This window comes from Pongo abelii, chromosome X, assembly GCF_028885655.2.
Source record: "Pongo abelii isolate AG06213 chromosome X, NHGRI_mPonAbe1-v2.0_pri, whole genome shotgun sequence".
Lineage (NCBI taxonomy): Eukaryota > Metazoa > Chordata > Mammalia > Primates > Hominidae > Pongo > Pongo abelii.
Genome location: NC_072008.2, coordinates 138,680,736 through 138,704,186, shown reverse-complemented (window position 1 = coordinate 138,704,186; position 23,451 = coordinate 138,680,736). Strand labels below are relative to the sequence as shown.

Below are 23,451 nucleotides of genomic sequence, written 5' to 3'. Positions count from 1 at the left end.
ACGGACATGGAATATCTTTCCATTTTTTGGTGTCCTCTTCAATTTCCTTCATCAGTGTTTCATACTTTTTTATAGAGATCGTTTTCTTTGACTAAGTTGATTCCTAGGTATTTGATTATATTTGTGGCTATTGTAAATGGGATTACTTTTTAAATTTCTTTTTTAGATTGTTCACTGTTGGCGTATAGAAATGCTACTGATTTTTTATGTTGATTTTGTAATTGCAATTTTACTGAATTTGTTTACCAGTTCTAATAGTTTTTGGTGGAGTCTTCAGATTTTACCAATATAAGATCATATCATCTGCAAACAAGGCTAATTTGATTTCTTCTTTTTCAATTTGGATGCCATCATTTGTTTCTTTCTTTTCTTTTTTTTTTTTGAAACGGAATCTTGCTCTGTCACCAGGCTGGAGTGCAGTGGCGCGATCTCGGCCGTGGCCCCGTGTGATCCCAGGTTCACGCCATTCTCCTGCCTCAGCCTCCCAAGTAGCTGGGACTACAAGCACCCGCCACCACACCTGGCTAATTTTTTTTTGTATTTTTAGTAGAGATGGGGTTTCACTGTGTTAGCCAGGATGGTCTCAATCTCCTGACCTTGTGATCCGCCCGCCTCGGCCTCCCAAAGTGCTGGGATTACAGGTGTGAGCCACTGTGCTCGGCCAAAACTGCGAGTTTCATTCTCTTGTCTGATTATGCTAGCTAGGACTTTCAGTACTATATTGGTTAACAGTGGTGACAGCAGGCATCCTTGTCATGTTCCAGATCTTAGGGGAAACACTTTCAATTTTTCCTCATTTAGTATGATACTAGCTGTGGCTGTGTCATACATAGCTTTTATTATGTTGAGCTATGTTCCTTGTATACCCATTTTTTTGAGGGTTTTTATCATGGAGAGATTGAATTTTATGAAATGTGTTTTCAGCATTAATTGAAATGATCATATAGTTTTTGTCCTTCATTCTGCTGATATGATGTATCACACTGGTTGATTTGTGTATGTTGAGCCATTCTAGCATCCAGGATATTTCCCACTTGGTCATGATGAATGATCTTTTTAATATATTGTTGAATTCAGTTTGCTAGTGTTTTGTTGAGGATTTCTGCATCAATATTCATTAGCGATATTGGCCTGTAGTTTTCTTTTTTTGATGTGTCTTTGGTTTTGGTATCAGGGTAATACTGGCCTGGTAGAATGAGTTTGGAAGTATTCCCTCTTCCTCTATTTCCCAGAATAGTTTGAGTAGGATTGGTATTAGCTCTTCTTTAAATGTTTGGTAGAATTCAACAGTGAGGTCATGAGGTCCAGGGCTTTTCTTTACTAGGAGTCTTTTATTACAGCTTTGATCTCATGACTTGCTATTGGTCTGTTCAGGTTTAGGATTTCCTCATGGTTCAGTCTTGGTCAAGGTTGTATGTGTCTAGGAATTTGTCCATTTCTTCTGGATTTTCCAATTTTTTGGCATATACTTGCTCATACTGGCCACTAATGATCCTTTGACTTTTTCCACTATTAGTTGGACTGTCTCCTTTTTCATATCTGATTTTTTATTTATTTGGATCTTTTCTCTTTTTCCCTTAGTAAGAAAAACCAACTTTTTGGGGTTTTTGTTTGCTTTTTTGTTTGTTTTTTTATTTATAACATAATTTTATTTTAATACACCTATATGTTTGAATATTTGAAATCTCAATCACCTTCACAGCACAATGTTTCTACAAAGCATTCTTTCCTTTAGCCTCACTGTATATTTTGTCAAATGACATGACTGTTCCTAATTCATAATTGGGACCTAAACCTAATGGAAAATACTACTTCATGTATTCAAAAATATTTGTGGTCTTTTTCTACTACGTATATCTGGCATTGTTCTCAGGACTGGACTCTATTAGTTTTATTATGAAAATGTTAACATTTCTCCATAGAGTTGTTTTACAAAAACACCTGTTTTTCAAAAACATTCTGGGGAACAACCTGAAAACTTTTAAATAACATTTAGAGCATGGATTTATTTTAAAAATTACCTGATCCCTTTTTTAATGCATATTGTGACTTTCTTTAATCATGAAAAGTTTTCAACATTATTTTGGCATACCTGAAAGCTTTTAACTGTCCTTAAAAACCCCAACTTTGCAATAGTAAATTATTTAATGCATCACAAAATAGTCTTATGAACCAACTCTTTGTTTCACTGATCTTTTGTATTGTTTTCTTCATTTACATTGCATTTATTTCTGCTCTGATCTTCGTTATTTCTTCTACTGTTTTGGGTTTGGTTTGCTCTTGTTTCTCTGGTTCTTTAAGATGCATTGTTAGGTTGCTTATTTGAAGTTTTTCCTCTTTTTTGCAAGAAGGATAGATAATAAGCCATATTTATTTTAAAACATAAATTTAAAAGTACCTACATCAATTATTATTAAATTGAACCAGCAATGTATAAAATAAATAATGCATGGAGTCCAATTTCAGATGGCTTCACACTAGAAAACCTAATTAGTATAATTAAACCACTTCAGCAAAAGAAAAGAAATAAATATTTCAATGGATGGGGGAAATGAATTTTTATTATTCCAAAATAATTCATGATTTTGAAGAACTCTTAGCAAATAAAAATTAAAATGAACTTTCTTAACCTGATAAGCAGAATCTAATGAAAGCTTACAACAGTCACCCCAAATGACAAGAAGTTAGATCATTCTCTTTGAAGACAGGTTTTTCCTCTTTTTTGATGTAGGCACTTATAGCTATAAACTTATCTCTTAGTACTGCTTTTACTGTATCCCATAGGCTTTGGGATGTTGTGCTTCTATTATCATTTGTTTCAAGATGTTTTTCAATTCCTTCTTAATTTCTTCATTATCCACTGGTCATTCATGAGCATATTGTTTAGTTTTTATATATTTTTGTAGTTCCCCAAATTCTTCTCATTTTTGATTTCTAGCTTTATTCCATTGCAGACAGAAAAGATGCTTGATATTATTTCAGGTTTTTAAAATGTTTTATGGCTGGTTTTCTGACCTAACATATGGTCTATCCTTGAGAATGATCCATGTGCTGAGGAAAATAAAGTGTATTCTGCAGCCATTGGATGAAATGTTCTGTAAGTATCTATTAGATCCATTTAGTCTACAGTGCAGATTAAGTCTGGTGTCTCTTTCTTGGTTTTCGGTCTGGAAGATAGATCCAATGCTGAAAGTGGGGTGTTGGAATCTGACTATTATCGTATTGGGACCTATCTCTCTCTTTCACTGTAATGATATTTGCTTTATATATCTAGGTGCTCCAGTGTTGGGTGCATATATATTTAAAATTATTATATCCTCTTTCTGAATTGACCCCTGTATCATTATATAGTGACCTTCTTTTTCTTTTCTTATTGTTTTTGTCTTGAAATCTATTTTGTCTGATACAAGTATAGCTAGTCCTACTCTTTTTTTGTTTGTTTGTTTGTTTCCATTGGCATGGAATATCTTTTTCCATCCCTTTATTTTCAGTCTATTTGTGTCTTTATAAGTGCAGTGTGTTTCTTGTAGGCAACAAATCATCGGGTCATTTTTTTTTTTAAATAAATTCAGCCACTCTGTGTCTTTTGATTGAAGAGTTTAGTCCGTTTATATTCAGTGTTATTATTGATGAGTAAGGACTTACTCCTTCCATTTTATTATTTATTTTCTGGTTGTTTTGGAAAGATCCCTTTAAATTGGGCTTTCCTCTCAGCAGCAATTCATGTGAGTTTCCAGATCATTACCTACTTGATGAGGGGCTGGGGGCACAGTAGCTTAAAGGCAGAGTGTGAAGGGCAACTGCCAACTGTTGGGCAGTTGGAGATTGATCAGAATGTATGTCAGTGGGAAACTAGGATTCGATTTACACAAACCCAGCTGCCTGATGATTTCTGCACTGCCTGTAGGATATATGGGGTGTCCCCATTTTCATGAGGAGGAATGAGCAAGCAGTCTAATGATGTGCCACTTATACAATTAGCAATTCAGCAAGTTCAACTTCAAATAAGCAGTTCTGAATTCTTCTTCCTACTCCAGGGGCTGTCCCCACTACTTCAGTGTCTATCAGCTTTTCTGAAAGAAGAGACACCATGGCTACAGGGAAACCATGGTGGGGCTGTGTGTGGAGGCAAGTACCGCCTAGTGTTGGATGCAGACTGCAGCTGTATCCTTTGCCCTTAGGCAGGAAGAAACTCCCACAGCATCATCCCAGCTAAATAGTAGCTTGGATGTCACAGTCAGACAGGCAGCCCCAGCAACCTTAGGTGGTACAGCAGTTTCTGTGGGGAGATTATAAAGCCCTCTGTGGTTATGAAGGAGTTGACAAGCTATTCTGATGGCTTTCTGCCTGTTTTCCTTGGATCCTGAAGACAAGGGCAGTCCAAAGTTATTCCTGGGAAGTGAGAATCAGGCATCAGCCAAGGCTTTGTCAGAACTGGGTTTGCAGATGAGGGCTCATTCAATGTTCATTACAATTGCAAAAAATGAACATGTGAAAACTCACTTGTAACTTGAAGGGGCATCATTTCTAATTGGGAGATAGCCACAGAGAAACGAAGGGGCCAAAACATTGCTAGTGTGAAAAGCACATAGGCTTTGGAGTCAGATCAACCTGCAAGTCCCATTCTTTATGTCTTAGATGAATGACCTTGTCAAAGCCCTTTACCTCTGAGCCTTGATTTCCTCACCTGTAAAAGGAGATAGGAAAGAGCATCTTACAGGGGCTATTGTTCTAATTAAACAATGTCCAGTCCTCATGCCTGGATCTCTGCCACTGGCTCTCAACTCACCTTTTTCCTCCTATCTCTCTAGCATAGATTGCTGCATTCATTTTATTGTAGAGGGACCTTGGTACTTTTAAGACTCCTGAACTGGAATTCACAAGGTCTGAGAGATGGTTTTGACCCTGTTATGACTGTGTGACCTTGGTTGAGTCCCTTTCTCTCTCAGGACCTACAAAATGCAGAGTTTGGGCTTGATGGTCTTTAAGGGTACCTTCCAACTTTGATAGGTTTTTAAATGATGTCAAGGTCAAATTCTGAATGGCCTGGTTCACTGTGCTAGAGAATGGCCCTGATCATTTGGCAAGCACAACTCTTTCTCAAGGCGACATTGCCCTTCTTACCATTGTAGTTACATGGGCCCTGCTGGAATGAGTCACATACTCTAGCTTCTTCCACTTTCTTCCCCCCCTTGGTTATCTTGGCTTGGACTTTTTGGATTCTGTCTATATGTAATTTGATTGCATTTTCCTATAGATAAGAAATATAGGTATAATAGCAAGGAGCACCTCACCCCCCACTGCTTCAAAGAGAGAGAGAGAGAGAGACCTGATCTGTCTGCCAACTTCTCTTTCCCTGTGGGTCCCTGGCCCATCCACTGCTACCTGATTTATGTCCTAGGGGAGCAGCATAGCTATGGTGAAGATTTATACCAGGTTTTCATCTTCAAATGAGCTACTACCTCTGTTCCTTGTGTATTCAAGTGCTTGGCACTCATAGCCAAGCACTTGAATTCTGGAATTCAAAATGAAAAATAGTCCCATGAGAGGCCTAAAGAGAGGCAAACAGGAAGCACTTCAGAGTGTGCTGCAGCCTTGTACAGTAAGTAGGATGCAGTCCCCAGCTCTCAGTGGAGGTGTGATATGCCCAGAGAGATTATATACAGTGATCCCTCTCCACATTAGTGCCTTGTGTAGGCATGGTACACAGTGCATTAGAATTAGACAAGGTGTAGGATTTGGAGACAGGAAATATTGAATATTCCCATCTCAGCGCCTTCACTTATTAACTGTATGACCTTGAGCAAATTTCTCTTTGAGCCTCTCTGACTTCCCTGTAAAGTGAGAAGAATGCTGCCTACCTCACAGGGTTGCTGTCAAGGCAAAATGAAATATAGTTAGTACAGCTGAGTGGCTCATGAGCTTGGGTCCCAGCATCCTACAACTCTGGATTTGAATCCAGACTCTACCACTTATCATGCAAGTCCCTCTGAGCCTCAGTTTTCTCATTTAGGCAATGAGTATAGACTTTTGTTCAGGATGAAATGAGATAATTCCTATAGTGTGTGGCATCTGGCATGTAGTAAGCACTCATTAAATGTTAGCTAATGGTATGATTGTTATTGTTTGTCATTTAGGTAAAATTTCCAATAATTCTAGAAAAGATGTTTTGTGTACTCTGCCAGATGGTTTGGCAAACTTGGTCCATATTTTATATGCTTAGGAAAAAAGCACTGGGTATTTTTTGGTCCTGGTTTTGAAACTACAGGTAAGACATGAAACTGAGACTCCTCCAATAAAAGGATACCTGTTTCCTCATGGAAAGCAAGTTTGCGCTCACAATGGTGCTACACCTTCATGTAGACAGTTGTCTGAAGCCCACAAAACTGTTGAAGTGGTCATGATATTTCAAAAATAGCGCCTCCATCGGGATCAGCGGTGTTAATCCAATTATGAATATTACACCTGCGAAACAGAAAGAATCCTTTAGCCACGGGTCTCAAGCACAGCCCTGGATGTGTGGATTTGCCACAGTGACAGAGACTACTAGCAAGGTGCATGGGGACAAGAACAGCAATGGCTTAAAGCCTTTTTCATGGATTTTTGACAATGAAGTTAATTATCCAGATGTTTCATGTACTTGACCCCGGACACTCAGATCTTTGGAAACATCTGGACAATGTGGGGGTAGTTTTCATATCTTTCATCAAAACCGTTAGTTGTATTAAATTCAGCAAGTTTCATTAATCACCTGGTTTGTGCCCTGTTAGGTATTATTGATCACAAGGAAGTCACAGTTTTATTGAGAAAAATTAGACTAACAGGTTTGAAGTGACCAATGAAAAGTAGGAGAGCCGGGATATGAACATAGTTCCATCAACTCCTGTGCTTGTGCTCACTTCACTCTAGCACATGGCCTCTTTTCATTTGGGGCTGGCTGGAAGGAAGTTTCAGACCAAATCCAGTGGTTCCCACCATGCCTTGACTTCAGCAGAGACCTAAGCTCCTTTGCTGAAAGCAGGTGACATATATCCAAATGGACCATTTCATGTGTCTCCATTGTCTGATCCTTTTAGTGACTTGGTGGAATACTCCCTGAGAATGATCTTGATCCTTATTTTAGCACTAGCCAAATCATTACTTGTTAGGGAGTTTTTCGTTCTCTGTGTTTTAAATGTGTAAAAATGTGAATGAAGCAGTTATATCTTGTGTTGGCAGCTTGCCATCCTTGGCCTGTGTCAGCATAAAATATTTTGGATTCCATAGAGTAGCAGCCCCTTGTGATGCTGTGTAAAAGATACAATGAAAACCTTCCTTCTGATTTGAAACAGTGCTGAAATAGCATCATTTGTGGACCTTCCAGACCCAAAGATCTGAAACATGGAAATAAAATGGGATAAAATAACTCCCAGTACACATATATATACTTACCTTGTAAATGAAACTTTTCAGCCTTTATTAACAGAAAGCAGGCCCTGTTATACCCAGAAAATTTCTAAGGGATTCCTTATTCGTTCTTTCTTTCCTTTAAGTCAAAAATACTGTATGTATATGATCAAATTGAAATTCATCACTGGAACCTACCATACAAATACAGGTGCTTGCGTTTGCAGAACTCCAAAACACATATGAAAATCATTGTCAAGTTTCAGTTGAAGAAGTCAGCCTGTACCTATGCACATTTTTTTTATAACTCAACTAGCTCCCCCACATCATGAGTGGAAAGGCTTCTCTGAAGGGAAAACAAGCCAGCTTTTATTTTATGGCCTTCAATTTTGTTTTATTTTGTTTTACTTTGTTTGTTCAATGGCAAAACATCCTTTTCACTGCTTTCTGAAAGACTAAATTGTCAAATAGGTGCTGTGGGAATGTTTTCAGAAACAATGTATCCTGCCATAGCCAAGGACAAGTTATAGACAAACTCGTTTTCCACAAAAACAAGAATCCTTCAGTGTCTAGATTGTTAATTAGATCAGCACTAGAGGGCACTCTTATGATGCCAAAATGGGAAATTTTTACTAAAATCTGCTGGGCAGGGGTGTGAGAGAGGAGATGAGGAGGGGGCAGTTTCTGTAAGGACTGCAGACCACAGACAAACAGCTTAGACAAGACATGTGCAACTGAGAATTGACTGGATCGCCAACAGATAAAACACTATTTGAAAAGGGCTGTTTGGCAGTCTTCCCTATCAGATCCACTTGGTTTCCAAAATGCAGTCGGTGCTTTGGCAATATACGATCCAGGTATAAGGCATTATTTCTCAAAATGAAAGAGATACAAGAATCTCTGATTGTTACCATGTGATGTAGTGAAAGCACATTTAGGCAGAAAACAAAATGTGGAGAGAAGCACAGGAGAATGTGTTTACAACTTAACAGCTACTGAGAAGGAAGAATTTCAAATCCTTGGGGTCTTTTATGGTTGTTTTCCCAATCTTTTGCAGCCCTTGCTCTGTGAATTGTTCTGAAGTGTTGTGTGATTGAGTCTGGGAGAGCAGGTGCTTGCTTGTCTGCTGCCCCTAGCAGGCTCTGATGGACACAGGGTGGATGATGTGCTGTCAAGTAAAGGGACAAATGGACTTGGTTTTGTCTCTGGCACTGATGTGCTCTGTGATCTGTGGCAAGTCCCTGCCCTCTCAAAGTCTCAGGGTCAGGGAAGGGTTGGGTGACACTAGAGGTCTCTAAAAGATCACTAGAAGACATATCCCTGAGTTTATGATTGATGATTACAGAAATAACTTTTGTTTTGTTTTGGTTTTAGAGACAGTGTTACTCTGTTGCCCAAGCTGGAGTGCAGTGACATGATCATGGCTCACTGCAGCCTTGAACTCCTGGGCTCAAGCGCTCCTCCTGCCTCAGCCTCCAGAGTAGCTGGGACCACAGGCACATGACACCATGCCCAGCTATTTTTCGTATTTTTTTGTAGAGATGGGGTCTCACTATGTTATTCAGGTTGGTCTTGAACTCCTGGGCTCAAGAGTTCCTCCCACCTTGGCTTCCCAAAGTGTTGGGAATACAGACATGAGCCACCGTGTTCGGCCAGAACTTCCCATATCAGTCATCCATAGCAGCCACTTGAGTTCCGAATCGAACAAGATATGGTAGGCACCCTGGGGTAGAAGGTGACTCTATGCTGTCAGTAGGATGGTACCGAAATGATTTGCCAACACAGAGGGGCTTATTTGCCTGTATTAGTCATTGTTTTAGGTTTATGGCTCAGTCCAAATATAACCTCAGAGAGTTACCACACTAAGCCATCAGTAGGTCCCCTCAAATTTGCTCATTATGTCCAAGTTAAGCCTGATCCCTCACTTGTGTGCTAGGCACCAGCCAGAATCTCAGGCATGCCCATGTGTCCTTCCCTAAGGAGCCAGTGTGGGGCAGGGGCTCTGGGCACTTGATGGGAAGAGTGGCACACTGAAGACAGACTTATCTACTCTGACTTTGGCCCCAGCGTTTGCTAGAGGAATGAATGAGTGTTTTTGTCTAAGTCTCTGCTTGTAAGAACCTAGGCTATCCTTCATAGGAATGTTCCTGATTGAGTCAAATTCATTATAAAGTCTTAGAATGTTATTGGCCGGGCATGGTGGCTTATGCCTGTAATCCCAACACTTTGGGAGGCCAAGGCAGGTGGATAACTTGAGGTCAGGAGTTTGAGACCAGACCAGCCTGGCCAATATGGCAAAACCTTATCTCTACTAAAAATACGAAAAATTAGCCGGGTGTGGTGGCGGGCACCTGTAGTCCCAGCTACTCAGGAGGCTGAGGCAGGAGAATCGCTTGATCCTGGGAGGCAGAGGTTGCAGTGAGCCGAGATTGAGCCACTGCACAGCCTGGGCAACAGAGGGAGACTCCATCTAAAAAAAAAAAAAAAATGTTATCATGAACAGGGACCTTTGGGAAATCAGCTAGTCCAACACCATCACTGTAGAGATAGGGAAACGGGCAGCCATCTTCATTTGGGAATGGGGTTGCCCAGGGTTTCACAGCCAGTTAATGGCAGAGCTGGCATTGGGGTATCAGTTTTTTATTTCTATTCCAGGCCTCTTTCTGTTACCTTGTGCTATATTTTTCTCTCTCCTCCAATGTCCATTCTAGGGAATAAGTGACCAATGGCTCTGAACCTAAGAGTTTTTGACATAACTAGAATAGCTCTGTGTTTATGGATTGTGTCATTTAAGGTAGTACAAGTGGAAAGATATGAGGACACATCCCTATCAAAAATATGTCCTTTTTAAATGTCATAGGACTGGAGATCAAACCAATATAGGATCATTCCTCTGGATCTAGAAGGCTCTGAAGTCTTGAGATGCTCTTGCCCAAAAGCAAGGATCAGGTTGGAATCCTTGTCAGCTGGCAGGGAACGAAAGGATGGGAGGGTAGGTCTGGAAACCAGGTTTAGTATCTCGGGGGAGGGCAGACACTGAAAAGAGCAGTCAAGACAACCTCAGGGGACTTCACAGTTGTGCCAAAGGCTATTCCTTGGGATGTTAAAACAAATACTCAAAGAATACATATTTGAAAGAATATTCTGGGTTCCAGTATTCTCATGCCAAACATAAGGAGCTCTCTCTCATGAGGTATGCATGATTTCCAGTGGACTTGGCATGGAACAAGGAGGAATTAAGAGCGGTCAAACAGTAGAACACAGATGTAGGGGACAGCCCTCTCCCATATCAGTGATGTGGTTACTTTCCCCATGGCCTTTACATGCACGTGTCTTTGAGCTCTGCTTTTGAAAAGCTGGTTCTTTTCCCAGGGCAACAAGATGGCTCAGCTACAGGGGGCTGCGAGCTGTGTGGCAGGCCTGCCGCAGACTCACTATGCCTCTAGACAATTCTCTGATTGATCTTCCTCCCTAGGTGACAGTAATAATGCCTAAAACGTATTGTATGATGACTGTGGACCTGACATTCTGCTACATGATTTACATGCATGATCACATCTAATCCTCCCAAGTACTTTAGGAATTACCCTTCTAGACTGAAACACATGGGCGTACCTACCCATGTTGTTTGCTGTTGGTTTCTGCTCTGATAGGGCTGTCTTTTCTTCTGATTGGTCAGTTCCGATACCATATCTGTTGTTAAAGATGGTGATCATCACCAGTGTAGAAACTATACTTGTCCCCACTTTGTTTTTTGCTGTTTTTTTTGTTTTGTTTTGCTTTGTTGAGACAGAGTCTCACCCTGTCACCCAGGCTGCAGTGCAGTGGCATGATCTCGGCTTACTGCAACCTCCTCCTCCCGGGTTCAGGTGATTCTCCTGCCTCAGCCTCCTGTGTAGCTGGGAATACAGGCGCCTGCCACCATGCCAGGCTAGTTTTTGTATTTTTAGTAGAGACGAGGTTTCTCCATGTTGGCCAGGCTGATCTCGAACTCCTGACCTCAGGTGAGCCACCTGCTCCGCCTCCCAAAGTGCTGGGATTACAGGCGTGAGCTACCATGCCCAAGCTTGTCCCCATTTTGTAGGTGAGGAAATCAGGGCTGAGAGATTAAGGTGCCTTTGCAGTGTCATGCAGTTGGTAAGTGAAAGAGCGTTAGGACCAGAATCCAGTCTGTGTGACTACTGGACTTATTTCATGGTCCCATACCACCTCTCAGGACTGTGCATAAGCAAAAGGCTGAGGTCAAGCATTTTAACACTTTGCAAGTAAAAAAGACCAGCAGCTTGTTTTGCATAGGGCCTTAAGAAACACCCAGGTCCTTTGCCTGGCTCCTCCATTCACCTCCACCAGTTTGAGCAAGAGTCCTTAGCCTGGGACTTTGGGGGCACCACACCCCTTTCCATTTAGGGAAATAAAATTTAGCATGTATTAACATAAGGCATTTTTTGCTAGGATATACTGTATTTGGCCTTCAGAGATCAAATGAGGAAGGTGGCTTGAGATACAAAAGGAAGTGGTGGGTTTCTGAGCAGCAATAGAGTAGGTGAGACCAGAATGATGGTGGAAGGGCATTCTACATGGGAGAACGTGGAAATTCTAAAACACATCAGCTCTTGGTGTGGCAGTTAAAGGGAGGGTGAGCACACCAGTTCAGTGTCAGAAAACAGAGAGGTTGAATGGACCATTTGCTTGGCAGCTCTGGAACAGTGGTAAGCAGTTATTTATCATAGAGTGTACTATCTGCTGCAGGTTTGCAATCTGACCCAAACAGTGTTGGTGTGGGTTTCTTAACAACTTCCTTCTCTCTAGCCGTTATATGGAAGTGTGTGGCTGTGGAGGTCTCTGCTAATGAACAGCCATCACCAATATCCCAGGCTCCTGGCAGATGAAGAACCTGCATGAACAGAAAGAGAAATGTGGAGGGTGGTGGCGGTGCCAGAGGGTCAATTCTTCATCAATTCGATTTTTCTTGTTTTTCTCAATTAAGTTTCCTTGTATAATTTTTCCATCATAAAGAATCTGCCACTCTATGTTTCAAATTAACAAAGCTATTTCTCTGGACAGGATGATGTTCAGCTGCATTTAAATTTGGCCATTATGATTTTGGACATACTCCCATTTACTCATAAACTCTTTGAAGGCTGTGCTCTGGGCTCTATGAACTACTAATAGCATGTTGTACTGAGAAAATGACTAGGGATTGGTATACTTCTAAGTAACATGGCATGCAAATTCAAAGGAAAGCTATTAGAGAATGAAAGAATATTGGAACTGGGGGAATTTTAGAAACTATCTTGTCAAGCTCCTTCGTGTCATACAGCCCACTGGGAGAGTGGAGAAGAGAATTTGCCCAAGATCAAATGAGTCATTGGTAAAACCTGGATTAAAAACCAGGGATCCTGATTCTCAGTCAAGGGCTCTTGGATTTTTACCTCATCCTGGGTTTTCCAGGTCTTAATTTGGATCCTTCATACGAAAGTGAATCGTTTCACTTTCATTTCTCAGGCCCTAAGCACCCACCCTGAGAATGTAAATGCCAAGCATAAGTGTCATGGTCTGAGGTTCCTGATTAGGATGAATCCACACCTGGAGCTTTTGGATTCCCAAGTCTCCCGCTATTCCCATTACTCCAGTGCTATATATGTGTTCTCTTCATTTTCATCTTTTGCCTTCCCTGCTGATTGGATGCTTAGTCAGTTGCCTAAGTACCATTTGAGTGACATTTAGTCACATCTTCTGGAAGCTGGCTCAGAGGAGGGTTATTCCTATGGCCTTTTCTCCAGCCAGTGTCTGGGTCATGGGCATGATAACCACAGCTCCTTTTGTCCATCCAGTGCTGCTGCTTTCCCAGGATGTGGCTTGCTGAGGGCTGATGAATCCCATCTTAGAGTGTCAGCCAGGCCAGCTGTTAAAGAACATGACAGCAACAAATGAGAAAGACTCTGTTGGGATGTGGGACTACAGTATTATGAAACTGCCACTTAGAGGCTTCCTGTTTTTACAGTATTTCAAGGTGCAACCACGTGGCATTCTCTGGGCAGCAAATGGCCCAGCTGAAAAGAAACCTGATTTACAGCCTGTTGGGAGGGCTTTCCACAAGGAGAAATTATGAATTTATAATGTCCCTTCCAATCTGAAAGAGAATTCTTTCTAATGCGAATGTTTAATCTGATGCCATCAAGTATGTTCTCCATACATAAACAAAGGCATAAATAAAACAGGGAGAAACTCTTTCCTAGAATTGATAATATACAGTACATTTCTGTAGAACTCTTTTCCAAGCAGATGGCCTAAAAATATTCCACAAGATTGTAAACTCTGTAGAGTCAGGGATTTTTGTCTGTTTTATTCATTACTATATCCTCAGTACCTCTAACAACGGCTAGCACATAATAGATAATAAATATTTTTTAATAAAACATCATGATTAAAGGGCCTTTTAAAAGGATTTCATTAAAGAACCTTCCCAAAGAGAGTGTGTGTGCATATGCATAAAATGGGTTCTTAAAATTAATTCATTTTCTTCTAATTCGTATGTATCTTTTGTTTTACCTTTTCCCTATGAACTTTGGCTCACTTCCGATGACTGGCCACCCTTTTGATTGATACACCTGTAACGTCTTCACGGATCGTCATTCAATACTCCACCTCTTCCCACCTGGGCTCCCAGGTAAGGCAATGAGCTTCCAAAAGTCTTCTCAGTGCAATCACCGGGCAAATTTTATAAGGCAGTCAAGAAGTTTACCTAGAAATAAAAAAAATCTCAAGAGACAATAATAGTTCCTTGATTAAAGTTAAATTTGATCCTGTTCCCATATAAATCAATTATTTATACACTTAACATTATTTGAGAATTTCTATTAGTACAGTGAAATAAAAAAATTATGGCTTTGGAAACTGCTGCATACTTAACTTTGGAATTTTCTGATCCTAGGAATCAATATATGGCTTTATGTTTTCCTTTTAAAAATATTTTCTTGTGTGTATGTGTGTGTGTGTGTTTTGTCTTTTCACCCAAAGTTGTGTTATTTTTGTTCACAAGGCCAAATTTTGTGGAAGGGATCATAGCCTCTCTTCACTGTGTAGGGACTCTAAATCATGGGGTAGGTCAGTACACTGTAGATTACTTATTTCTTGCGGCTGGAGTAGAAGACGAGCACATTGGGCTCTGGATGGTAAGTCCACTAATAGGAGTGTCTTATCTAACAGATTTGATGTTAGGCCTCACCAAGTATATCGCTTTTGTTTCTCATGACATTTGCTTCCCCAGCAGTCTTAACAGCTCAGAAACAGGGAAAGGGGGCTTAACCACACCAGAGACTGATAATAAAAGAGCTATGTATTGCTTCTCAAAAGATGATTCAAAGGCTCTGCTGCTAGCCATGCTATTAAAAAAGGCTCTCTTAACTAACTTCTAAGGCCTGCAAAGCATATTTGCTGTAAAGAAACATTTCTCCCAAGAAAAGGCACAGGCTATATAGCCCACTTCGGGCATAAAAGAAGTGTTGCTACATTGTAAAATTCCTTGTTCTGGCATAATAAAAAACAAAAGGCTAACTGAGCCCATTTGAACCCTCAAATTAGCAACTGACCTGTGTATAACTTCACAGTCTCTGCCTGCTAATAATATCAGAAACTCACACAGTGGAATGAGTGTTTTGTGACCCTTAAGACATACATTATAAAAACAGCTAAGCATGTTTTTTGAATGGGGAAACATTGCTTACTTTGATAGATGTCTTGTGTTTGGGTGGAAGGGACTAGAGAGATGATTTATATATCACCTTATGTGTGCTTTGAATTTTCATCTTTTTAAAGAGCATCAGTAAAGTCTAATTGTTCTTTATTTTCCTTTTGTTATTTGTGTTTCATATATTCCTGATAATATGAAAAATCCCTGCCAATTCCTCCTAGGACCTTTCAATCAGTCATTTCCATTTCAGTGATACCACAGGGTTGGGTTTGGTTTGGGTTTTGTTTTATTGGCTTTTGTTTTTTTTACCTAGATTCCCATTGCTGTCTGTGAAGGGGAATGGAATTAGCATGAGTGAGTGGTAGATCCATCATTCCCAGACCACAGCCCTCCAGGGATCTGGCTCTCAGTGCAGCCTTGCCCCTTTTAGCCTTCTGATTGGGAATCTCCCCATTACTTGAGAGGAGCCAGTGGGGAGCAAAGTGGAGAAGCCATCTATGAGCTGTTTCCCTGAGGTTTGGGAAGCTGGAGAAATATGCTCTTAAAGTACAATGGAAAACTTTTATTATTTTATCTCCTCTCCTACCAAGCTCTTGCTAGCGACTGGTTTTACTGTTCCTTTAACAGGTGGAGGATTTTTCAGATTCTAGATGCAGCAAGGTAAGTAACAATGTATTTTTAGTTTGACTGAACCCAAGTAAGCTAGAAAAAAGAGACTCTGCAGTTGCCTGTCAGTTTAATTTCAGTACAACAAATAATTAACTTTTTGGCTTGGACAAATTCTTTCCAGGGCTTTTTTTTTTTTTTTTTTTTTTAGTTTAAAACAGCTGAAACTACCCAGGCTTGGAGTCTCAGTTCTGAAGGCTGACTTAGTTCAGAAGGGGGATGAATGTTCAGGGCGATCACCCCAGACAGGTGTGTAGTAGGTCATTAGCTCTTTTTCCTCTTTTTGCTGAAATAGGATGACATAGTAGAGTGTGTTGTTAAGAAAACCCCAACCGTTGGCAAAGTGTTCTTTACAGTGCTTCAGGCACGTCTGCCAGTCCCTAGGCTGGATTGTGATTTAGAGAACAAGTAGGTCAGCGTTTCCTTGAAGGGAAATCAATTATTTGAAAACATCAGGGCTTTTAACGTATGTAAATACGTAGACTTGCATATTTACAAGTAATCCCATAGGCCAGAGGCCTTTATGACATGAACCCTGCAGGAGAGCAAATCTAATCAAATACAAGAAAGTTCCTCTCTGTGGGGAAGAGGGATGCTGAGAATGCTCCCGGATGATGCCCCTGCAGGCAACAACTGTTGCTAAGAGCTGTACCATCATATTGCCACCAGAACCGGAGAGGCTAGCAAGAACCATAAGCCATTTTGGAAATGTGTGCTCTAGTCGCTTGGCACATTGTTTTCTAAGGTCATGATGCTCACCAGTACTGTCTTTGGCTTTTTGTAGGCTTATTGGCTCCAGAAATATTTACTAGTGCCTCTGTTTTTTCTTAATACCCACCTACAATCCACCCTGTGCTCCCTGGCCAAATAGGTTAGCAAGAGCAAAGACTGTAGCTCTGGCATTTCTCCACAAGGACAGACTCCCATTAAAATAGACTACTTGAGCCATTTTGAGGATGTCCAGTTTAGCTTTCTGTAGCTGGGCTTCCATACTCCCATTACAGCCTCAGTGGATTTACTTGACAGCTGAGAATAGTAAATTTAGTGTTTAATTTTGTAGTCAGATTATAATTTATTGAGCTAAATGGCACAGACACACATAGACACCTAATCACACAGTATTAGTATGGGAGAACATTTAAATATCATAGATTGGGTGTGTCATGGAGGCAAAGTACCAAGTTCTGTTACTAATGAGGTGACTTTTGTCAAGCATTAGCTCCACTCTGAGCCTTAATTTCCTCGCCTGTAAAATAAAATGGAGTGGATGACCATTAAGACAATGGTCAATAACATAGGTACTACTATCCCTATAATAGCTTTTATGGGGAAGTCTTGAGAATTTTGTTTTCTTTTTGCTTTAAAATTGCTAGATGATAGCACCATCTCTTTAAAACAGTTTTGCTGTATAACAAAGCAAATCCTGACACACTCTTTATTTTTATTATGGTGTTGATTAGTTGGACCAGAAATTATTGCCAGAGCAACTAATACCTGGTCTTAATGAGAGAAAAAAAGAGGAGTACAGATGGTGAGATGGGAAAGAAACAGTTTTGGTAAATATCAATGGGGCTCTTTTTGAATTTTGGTGAGCTGAATGATGTAAGAAAACTATTTGCAAGGCTAGCATATTTTTCAACCACTAGTAAAGTAATAAAACAAATAATATTTTTGGTAATCCCCATTGTATATGCAGTTTCATAAATGTACAAGATTATGATTATCTCTGCCTCATAATTAACAATTTGCATAAGTACTTGCTATTTTTTAGTTGTCTGAATAGATTTTTGTAATCCAGAGAAAAAAGGGAACAATCAGTGGAAGCCATCCCAAATGCCTAGTATTATTGCTACACACATGCACAATTAACAGCGATACTAATTGCTTCAGACCAGAACCTCATTTGTTTTTCTAAGGACAGCAAAAACATTAATAGCCAGAGTGCCTGTCAATCTCTCTCTCTTTTTCCTATAGCCAACTGTATCATAGAGTCTGCAGTTGACTGTAAGCAAATTATTTTGTTGGATTTTCAGTGTATCATCTTGTAATGGAGTTTCCAAGTTTCAGTTAGCAATCAATGCCTTGAACAGCCAGACTTATTTTTATAATATTTTAACAATAGACCTCTATAAAGTTAATGAATAAAAGGATGCTGACATGCCAATCAGTTCTGCTGCTGCATTTACAATCTACTACATATTGCATATCTTTAAAATTATTGGCATTAGACCTGCATACAAGAATCATAGAAAGTCCAGGCTGGAGGGGAGCTTTAAGATCATCCCGTCACACTCCCTCCTTTTTCAGATGAGTATGATTGTCAGTAATTTGAATCTTGATAACAGCCACCAAATCAATGATGCCACACTTTTTTTTTTTTTACCTTTCAAACATTGGGAACTATTATAGTAAGTTTGAGTGATAACTGGTTGTTTGGGAATCATATAGCTTCAACTTATTTTCAAAACAACTGAATCAGAATTTTAAAAATATGCCCTCATAAGGCTTACCTAAACATAGCCATAATGTTGATGGTATATGTGTGAAAGGAGATGTTCTATGCAAATCACCTGGCAATGAGACACTCAACCAATATCAGCTCTCTTTCCTTCATGCATAGATTACCTAATTAACATTACTATAGTGGAAACATTACATCAGTGACTGACAGTGTAGGTGTTTAGAGTCAAACTGACCTCGGGTCCAATCCTGGCACTGCTACTTTCCAGCTGTGTGACGTTGGGTAATTTAGTTCATCTCTGTTGGCTTCAGGTAGTTTTCTTATATGTGAAATGTAGCCAGTATATAGGCTTGTTTTGAGGATTAAAATGAGATCGTGCATATCAAGTGCTTAGCACTGTTCCTGGCACATAGTAAACAGTCGATAATGGTGGTTATTACCATCGTTTTTTGGCATACCCAGTGGCAGCCTCACTCAATAGTATATTTAATCTTACAGTGATTTGGGGTACTTACACATAACACCTGTACACATGCATATTTGGGCACACAAGTTCATAAGATTTGCATCAGAAAGACTGCTTTCCCAAAGGTTACCTGTGATCACCATGTTTCACAATTCAATGGCCTCTTCCCTGGCCTCAGTCTTCTTGACCTCTTTGGAGATTCTGGCACTTTTGCACATATTCTCTTGCTTGAAAGGGTTCATAATCTATCTTGATGTCTTCTCTACATTCCTTAGGTTTCCTTTGTTGGGATCTCTTTTCCATACGTACACAGACACACACACACACACACACACACACGTGTGCCCACATCTTCTCCCTCCCCCACTGCCCCTTTAAATAGAGCAATTCCCAAGGTCCTGTCATTGATCTGCTTCTCTTCTGTTGCTATATTTTCTCCCTGGGTAATTTCATCTCCTCACATAGCTTCACCTTTAACCTCTACACTAATGATTCCCAAATTGACCTCTCCAACCCTTAATTCATTCTGGAGCTCCAGGCTAACTCTAATTTCCAATTGCCTGCTGAGACTTTCCAGGGCAGGATGTCCTAGGAGACTGAAAGCATAGTCTGGCTTTTGTCATCCTTCTCAGGAATGCAGATGAAGGAATCTAGCTTCAGAGGTATTAAGGGTTGAAAACGAGGCACAAGTGTGGAGCATTAGTCTGAGCAGAAGTAACAGTGGTCTAAGTTAGCAAAGTGCTTCAAACTGAGCTTTCCAGGGGAGGCATAACAGATAAACTGTGAATTTCTGTCAATTGGCAGTTGGAACTTTAAAAGGTTTATATTTTCTAGGGATAAGGGAACAGCTTTCTAAGATGAAAATTGAGTTCAGTTTTTAGGTGCTGGAAGATTGGCATGTTTGGAAGAAATGTTAATTAAAACCATCTTTCTTTTCTTTTCTTTTCTTTTTTTTTTTTTGAGACTAGTTTTTTTCGCTCTTGTTACCCAGACTGGAGTTCAATGGCGCGATCTCAGTTCACTGCAACCTCCGCCTCCTGGGTTCAAGCGATTCTCCTGCCTCAGCCTCCCAAGTAGCTGGGATTTCAGGCATGTGCCACCACACCTGGCTAATTTTGTATTTTTAGTAGAGAGTTTCACTATGTTGGTCAGGCTGGTCTTGGACTCCTGACCTCAGGTGATCCACCCACCTTGGCCTCCCAAAGTACTGGGATTACCGGCATGAGCCACCATGCCTGGCCAAAATCGTCTTTCTTTGGACACTTATTATGGTTAATCTTGTTTCAGTGTTTTGTTTAAGAAACGCACATGCCAAGGGGAAAGATGATGTACTCAACTTGAATGATGAGCAGGTGGGAATTTTGTGAGAGCAAATGTGTGTGTAGACACATACACATATGCTGGGTCAGGTGTGCCTGAGATTTTGAATGTGTGCAAATAATTCTATCAGTGATAGATAGATTTTTTTCTTTCATTCATTCTGTAGATATTTACAGCACATGCCAAGCTCTCTGTGGAGCAACACAGCTGTGAATATAGAACATATAGGGTCTCTGTCCTTAAGTGTCTAATACATTTTTCTTTTGTTATATGCAGGTACATTGACAATTTAATTTAGTTTAGAAATATCTGCAACATGTCACAAATTGTTCAATGGCCATAATCTTGCTGACAATCTTAATGACCAAAGAGGAACTTAAGGGAAATAAGACAGTGTTAAAGTGGGAAAGGAATGTACATAAATCTGAATTAGAAATTGATTACTTCCTTTAAATTTAGTAAATATTGAATTGCTTTGGGGTTTTACATTTCAAGTTGGCTTGCCAGTGTTTCAAGCCAGGGTAAGAATGATTATGTCTAACTCTAAAACTTAATTAGAGTAAAGGAATAGACAAGTCTTGGTTAATGTGTGTACTATTGTCAGGAGAATTAGTTGTAAATGAGTTATTTCTACAGAAACTGCAGGCTCAGGGCTGGTATCTTTAGCACAGAGGACAATATCCCTTTTGCAGAAGAATGGTCCCATTCTCTACCTTCTCAAAATGCAGTACAGTCACTCCTGTTTGAGCTACTACTATATGGCATATTTGAAGACCGTTTTGTCCTCCAAGTGGGAATCATCTACTTGTGAGTTCCTTGACTTCATGGTTGCACGCCATTCTCCCCTTCAGAAATTTGGCATGGGCCTTTGTCTGTAAGTCTCAATTCCAAGTGTTCTTGGTCCCAGCTGTCAGTTTCAAAGTCCCCTTCATGGTCCCTCTCAGGTCCCAAGGATCCTTCACTGCATCAGTAAACCTAGAGATCTACTTGGATGCCCAGAGCTCCTGTCAGAGCTATGTAGATGGCAGCCACCCTCTGTTCTACTATGTTAGCTTCTCCTTCAGATCTCTCACAGCACAAAACCTCTCATTATAATGATGTGCATATTGGCCAGTGCTTCTGTTTCCTTTGCCTTGCATGAGTTAGAGACATTCTGTTATTCTCACTGGAGGTAAGAATGATTAAAAACATCCTTGAATTTAGAGTCTCAAATGCCTTTATTCTCATGATTTTCATCAATCATAATATAACTTCTCTTTCCTTTCTTAGATGTATTCATTCAATATGTATCTATTGAGCACTTACTATGATCCAGGCACTGTTCTAGACACGGGGGACAATACGACAGACAAGGTCCCTGCTCTTGTGTTTCTTAAAGTGTGTGTGTGTGTGTGTGTGTGCGTTGGAGGGAAATTGAAAACAAAGTATACAAGTAAATGAACGAGATTATCACAGAGAGTGGTAAGTGCCATGAAGAAATCAAACACATTGGACAGAGAATGGTCAGACAGTTGGAGAGTGATCAGAGAAGGCCTACCTGAGGAGGTGAATTTTGCTCTTTGCTTTTGTTGGTTTTGTACAGACTTCAGTTACACTTTGGGTCCTTTGGTTTCCTCCATTTCATGATATCCTGGACTCGGTATGCATTCTCATTTTGTTGCTTCTTGCCACTTTACTATTAGGACCACCTCCCTTCAGCTAGTCCTGAAGAGTAAACTAATGTAGTCTCCTGTCAAATACACTTTTCTTGTCGTAGTCAGTATTAGAATTCAGCATGTTCACGCTCTTCCCTGTTATAGAATATAAATGGATGCTAATCCTTTAAGGATATTTTACTTGATTACTCAGTGCATTTTTGTTACTCAAGGCAAACTACCTGTTGAAAGAAAAATGCAAGCATTAAGAGTTAGTAAGCATTTACATATACACCATGGAATACTATGCAGCCATAAAAAATGATGAGTTCATGTCCTTTGTAGGGACATGGATGAAATTGGAAATCATCATTCTTAGTAAACTATCGCAAGAACAAAAAACCAAACACCGCATATTCTCACTCATAGGTGGGAATTGATCAATGAGAACACATGGACACAGGAAGGGGAACATCACACTTTGGGGACTGTTGTGGGGTGGGGGGAGGGGGGAGGGATAGCATTGGGAGATATACCTAATGCTAGATGACGAGTTGGTGGGTGCAGCGCACCAGCATGGCACATGTATACATATGTAACTTACCTGCACGTTGCGCACATGTACCATAGAGCCTAAAGTATAATAATAATAATATTAATAAAAAAAAGAGTAAGCATTTAGCTTTGCCTATTTCTGTAAAGGGAAAAGCTATTGTTAAAATTAGTGTTCAAAGTTAAATAGATGATCCTGGAGGTTCTGTTTAGTTCGAAAGTAGTACAATTAGTTGTTTTCAGAGACGGAGCCAAAATCTCTTTTCAATATGCTGTTTAATTTTGTAAAGTGGATATGTAGGAACATTTTCCAGTGTATTAGAATTGCTTAGATTAAGCATACATTTTCCGGCAAAAGCTAGCTTTACAATTCTTGTAAATGTCACAAGAACTTAAAACGTTGTGTCTTGTTTTAACCTCTGCCAGCTAGAGCAGCAATTCAGCACAGCAGATTCAATTGTCAATTTCTTAAATGTGAATATCTGAAAGTTCATTGTCTTTTCAGCTTGACCACGGGGAATCTTCAAAAAACTAAAAAGCCAAACACCACTAAAATGTTTGGTGGTTTCAAAATGATATGGCATAGGTGTTGCTTGCTAGTGAGTTAGGTGCCAAGAAAAGCATGTTAACTCTTAGAAGGCCATTCGGATTCTTCCAGCCATCATTTTGTTGTCTTCCTCAGCACCTAGTTAAAGCCCCAGGTAGGAACTGAGGTAGGAGTTAGAAAGTTTGCCTTCCCTAACTCCTCCCGCACCTCCCGTCCTGTCCCATTGAGCTCTGTGGGAGAAGATGGGGAAACAGGTGGGGTGGGTTTGGAGAAGGTGCACCAGAATGTTGCCAATATCCCAAGTACCCTTGCATCTCCCTTCTTTAAAAGTTCTGTGTTGTCACTTACTATTCCACTTATTACTCAGATACTTGGTTGTGTTCTAAATACAACAATCAACTCCATGACTAGATTTTAGGAAAGCAGTTTTTTTAAAAATCCAGAGAAAAGCTGAGCATGATTCTGTGGTAAAGGAATCTTCAGGAGAAGAGGAACCAAGAGAATTTGGAAACTCCTAGAAATGCAACTCTGATTTACAGTCACAGAGGTTCTTGACATAGAAAAAGAGTGGGGCATAGAGAAAGAAGTGAGGAAGGCACACAGCACAGCGAGTCCTTGTATGATTTTAATTGAAAAGGCTGTTATTTTCTGCAGGTGAGAAAATAGATGCACATCAAGACAATGACTTATCTAAGTACATGCAGCTAATTAGTGGCAGATGCAAGA

The 23,451-nt window shown here is 40.1% G+C and overlaps 1 protein-coding gene across 6 annotated transcripts in view; it reads left to right on the top strand.

The window, feature by feature from the left end:
* The window catches only part of HS6ST2 (heparan sulfate 6-O-sulfotransferase 2), a 330,939-nt gene that overhangs the window by 232,359 nt on the left and 75,129 nt on the right, over positions 1 to 23,451 (top strand). For 4 of the 6 annotated variants that reach the window (XM_024241121.2, XM_054545080.2, XM_054545081.1 and 1 more), the window contains exon 3: positions 15,707 to 15,739. The exons of the other annotated variants lie outside the window; for them this stretch is intronic. In XM_024241121.2, the coding sequence (XP_024096889.2) occupies positions 15,707 to 15,739 (33 nt within the window). The remainder of the gene's footprint in view (positions 1 to 15,706; positions 15,740 to 23,451) is intronic. 6 annotated transcript variants of the gene reach the window in all.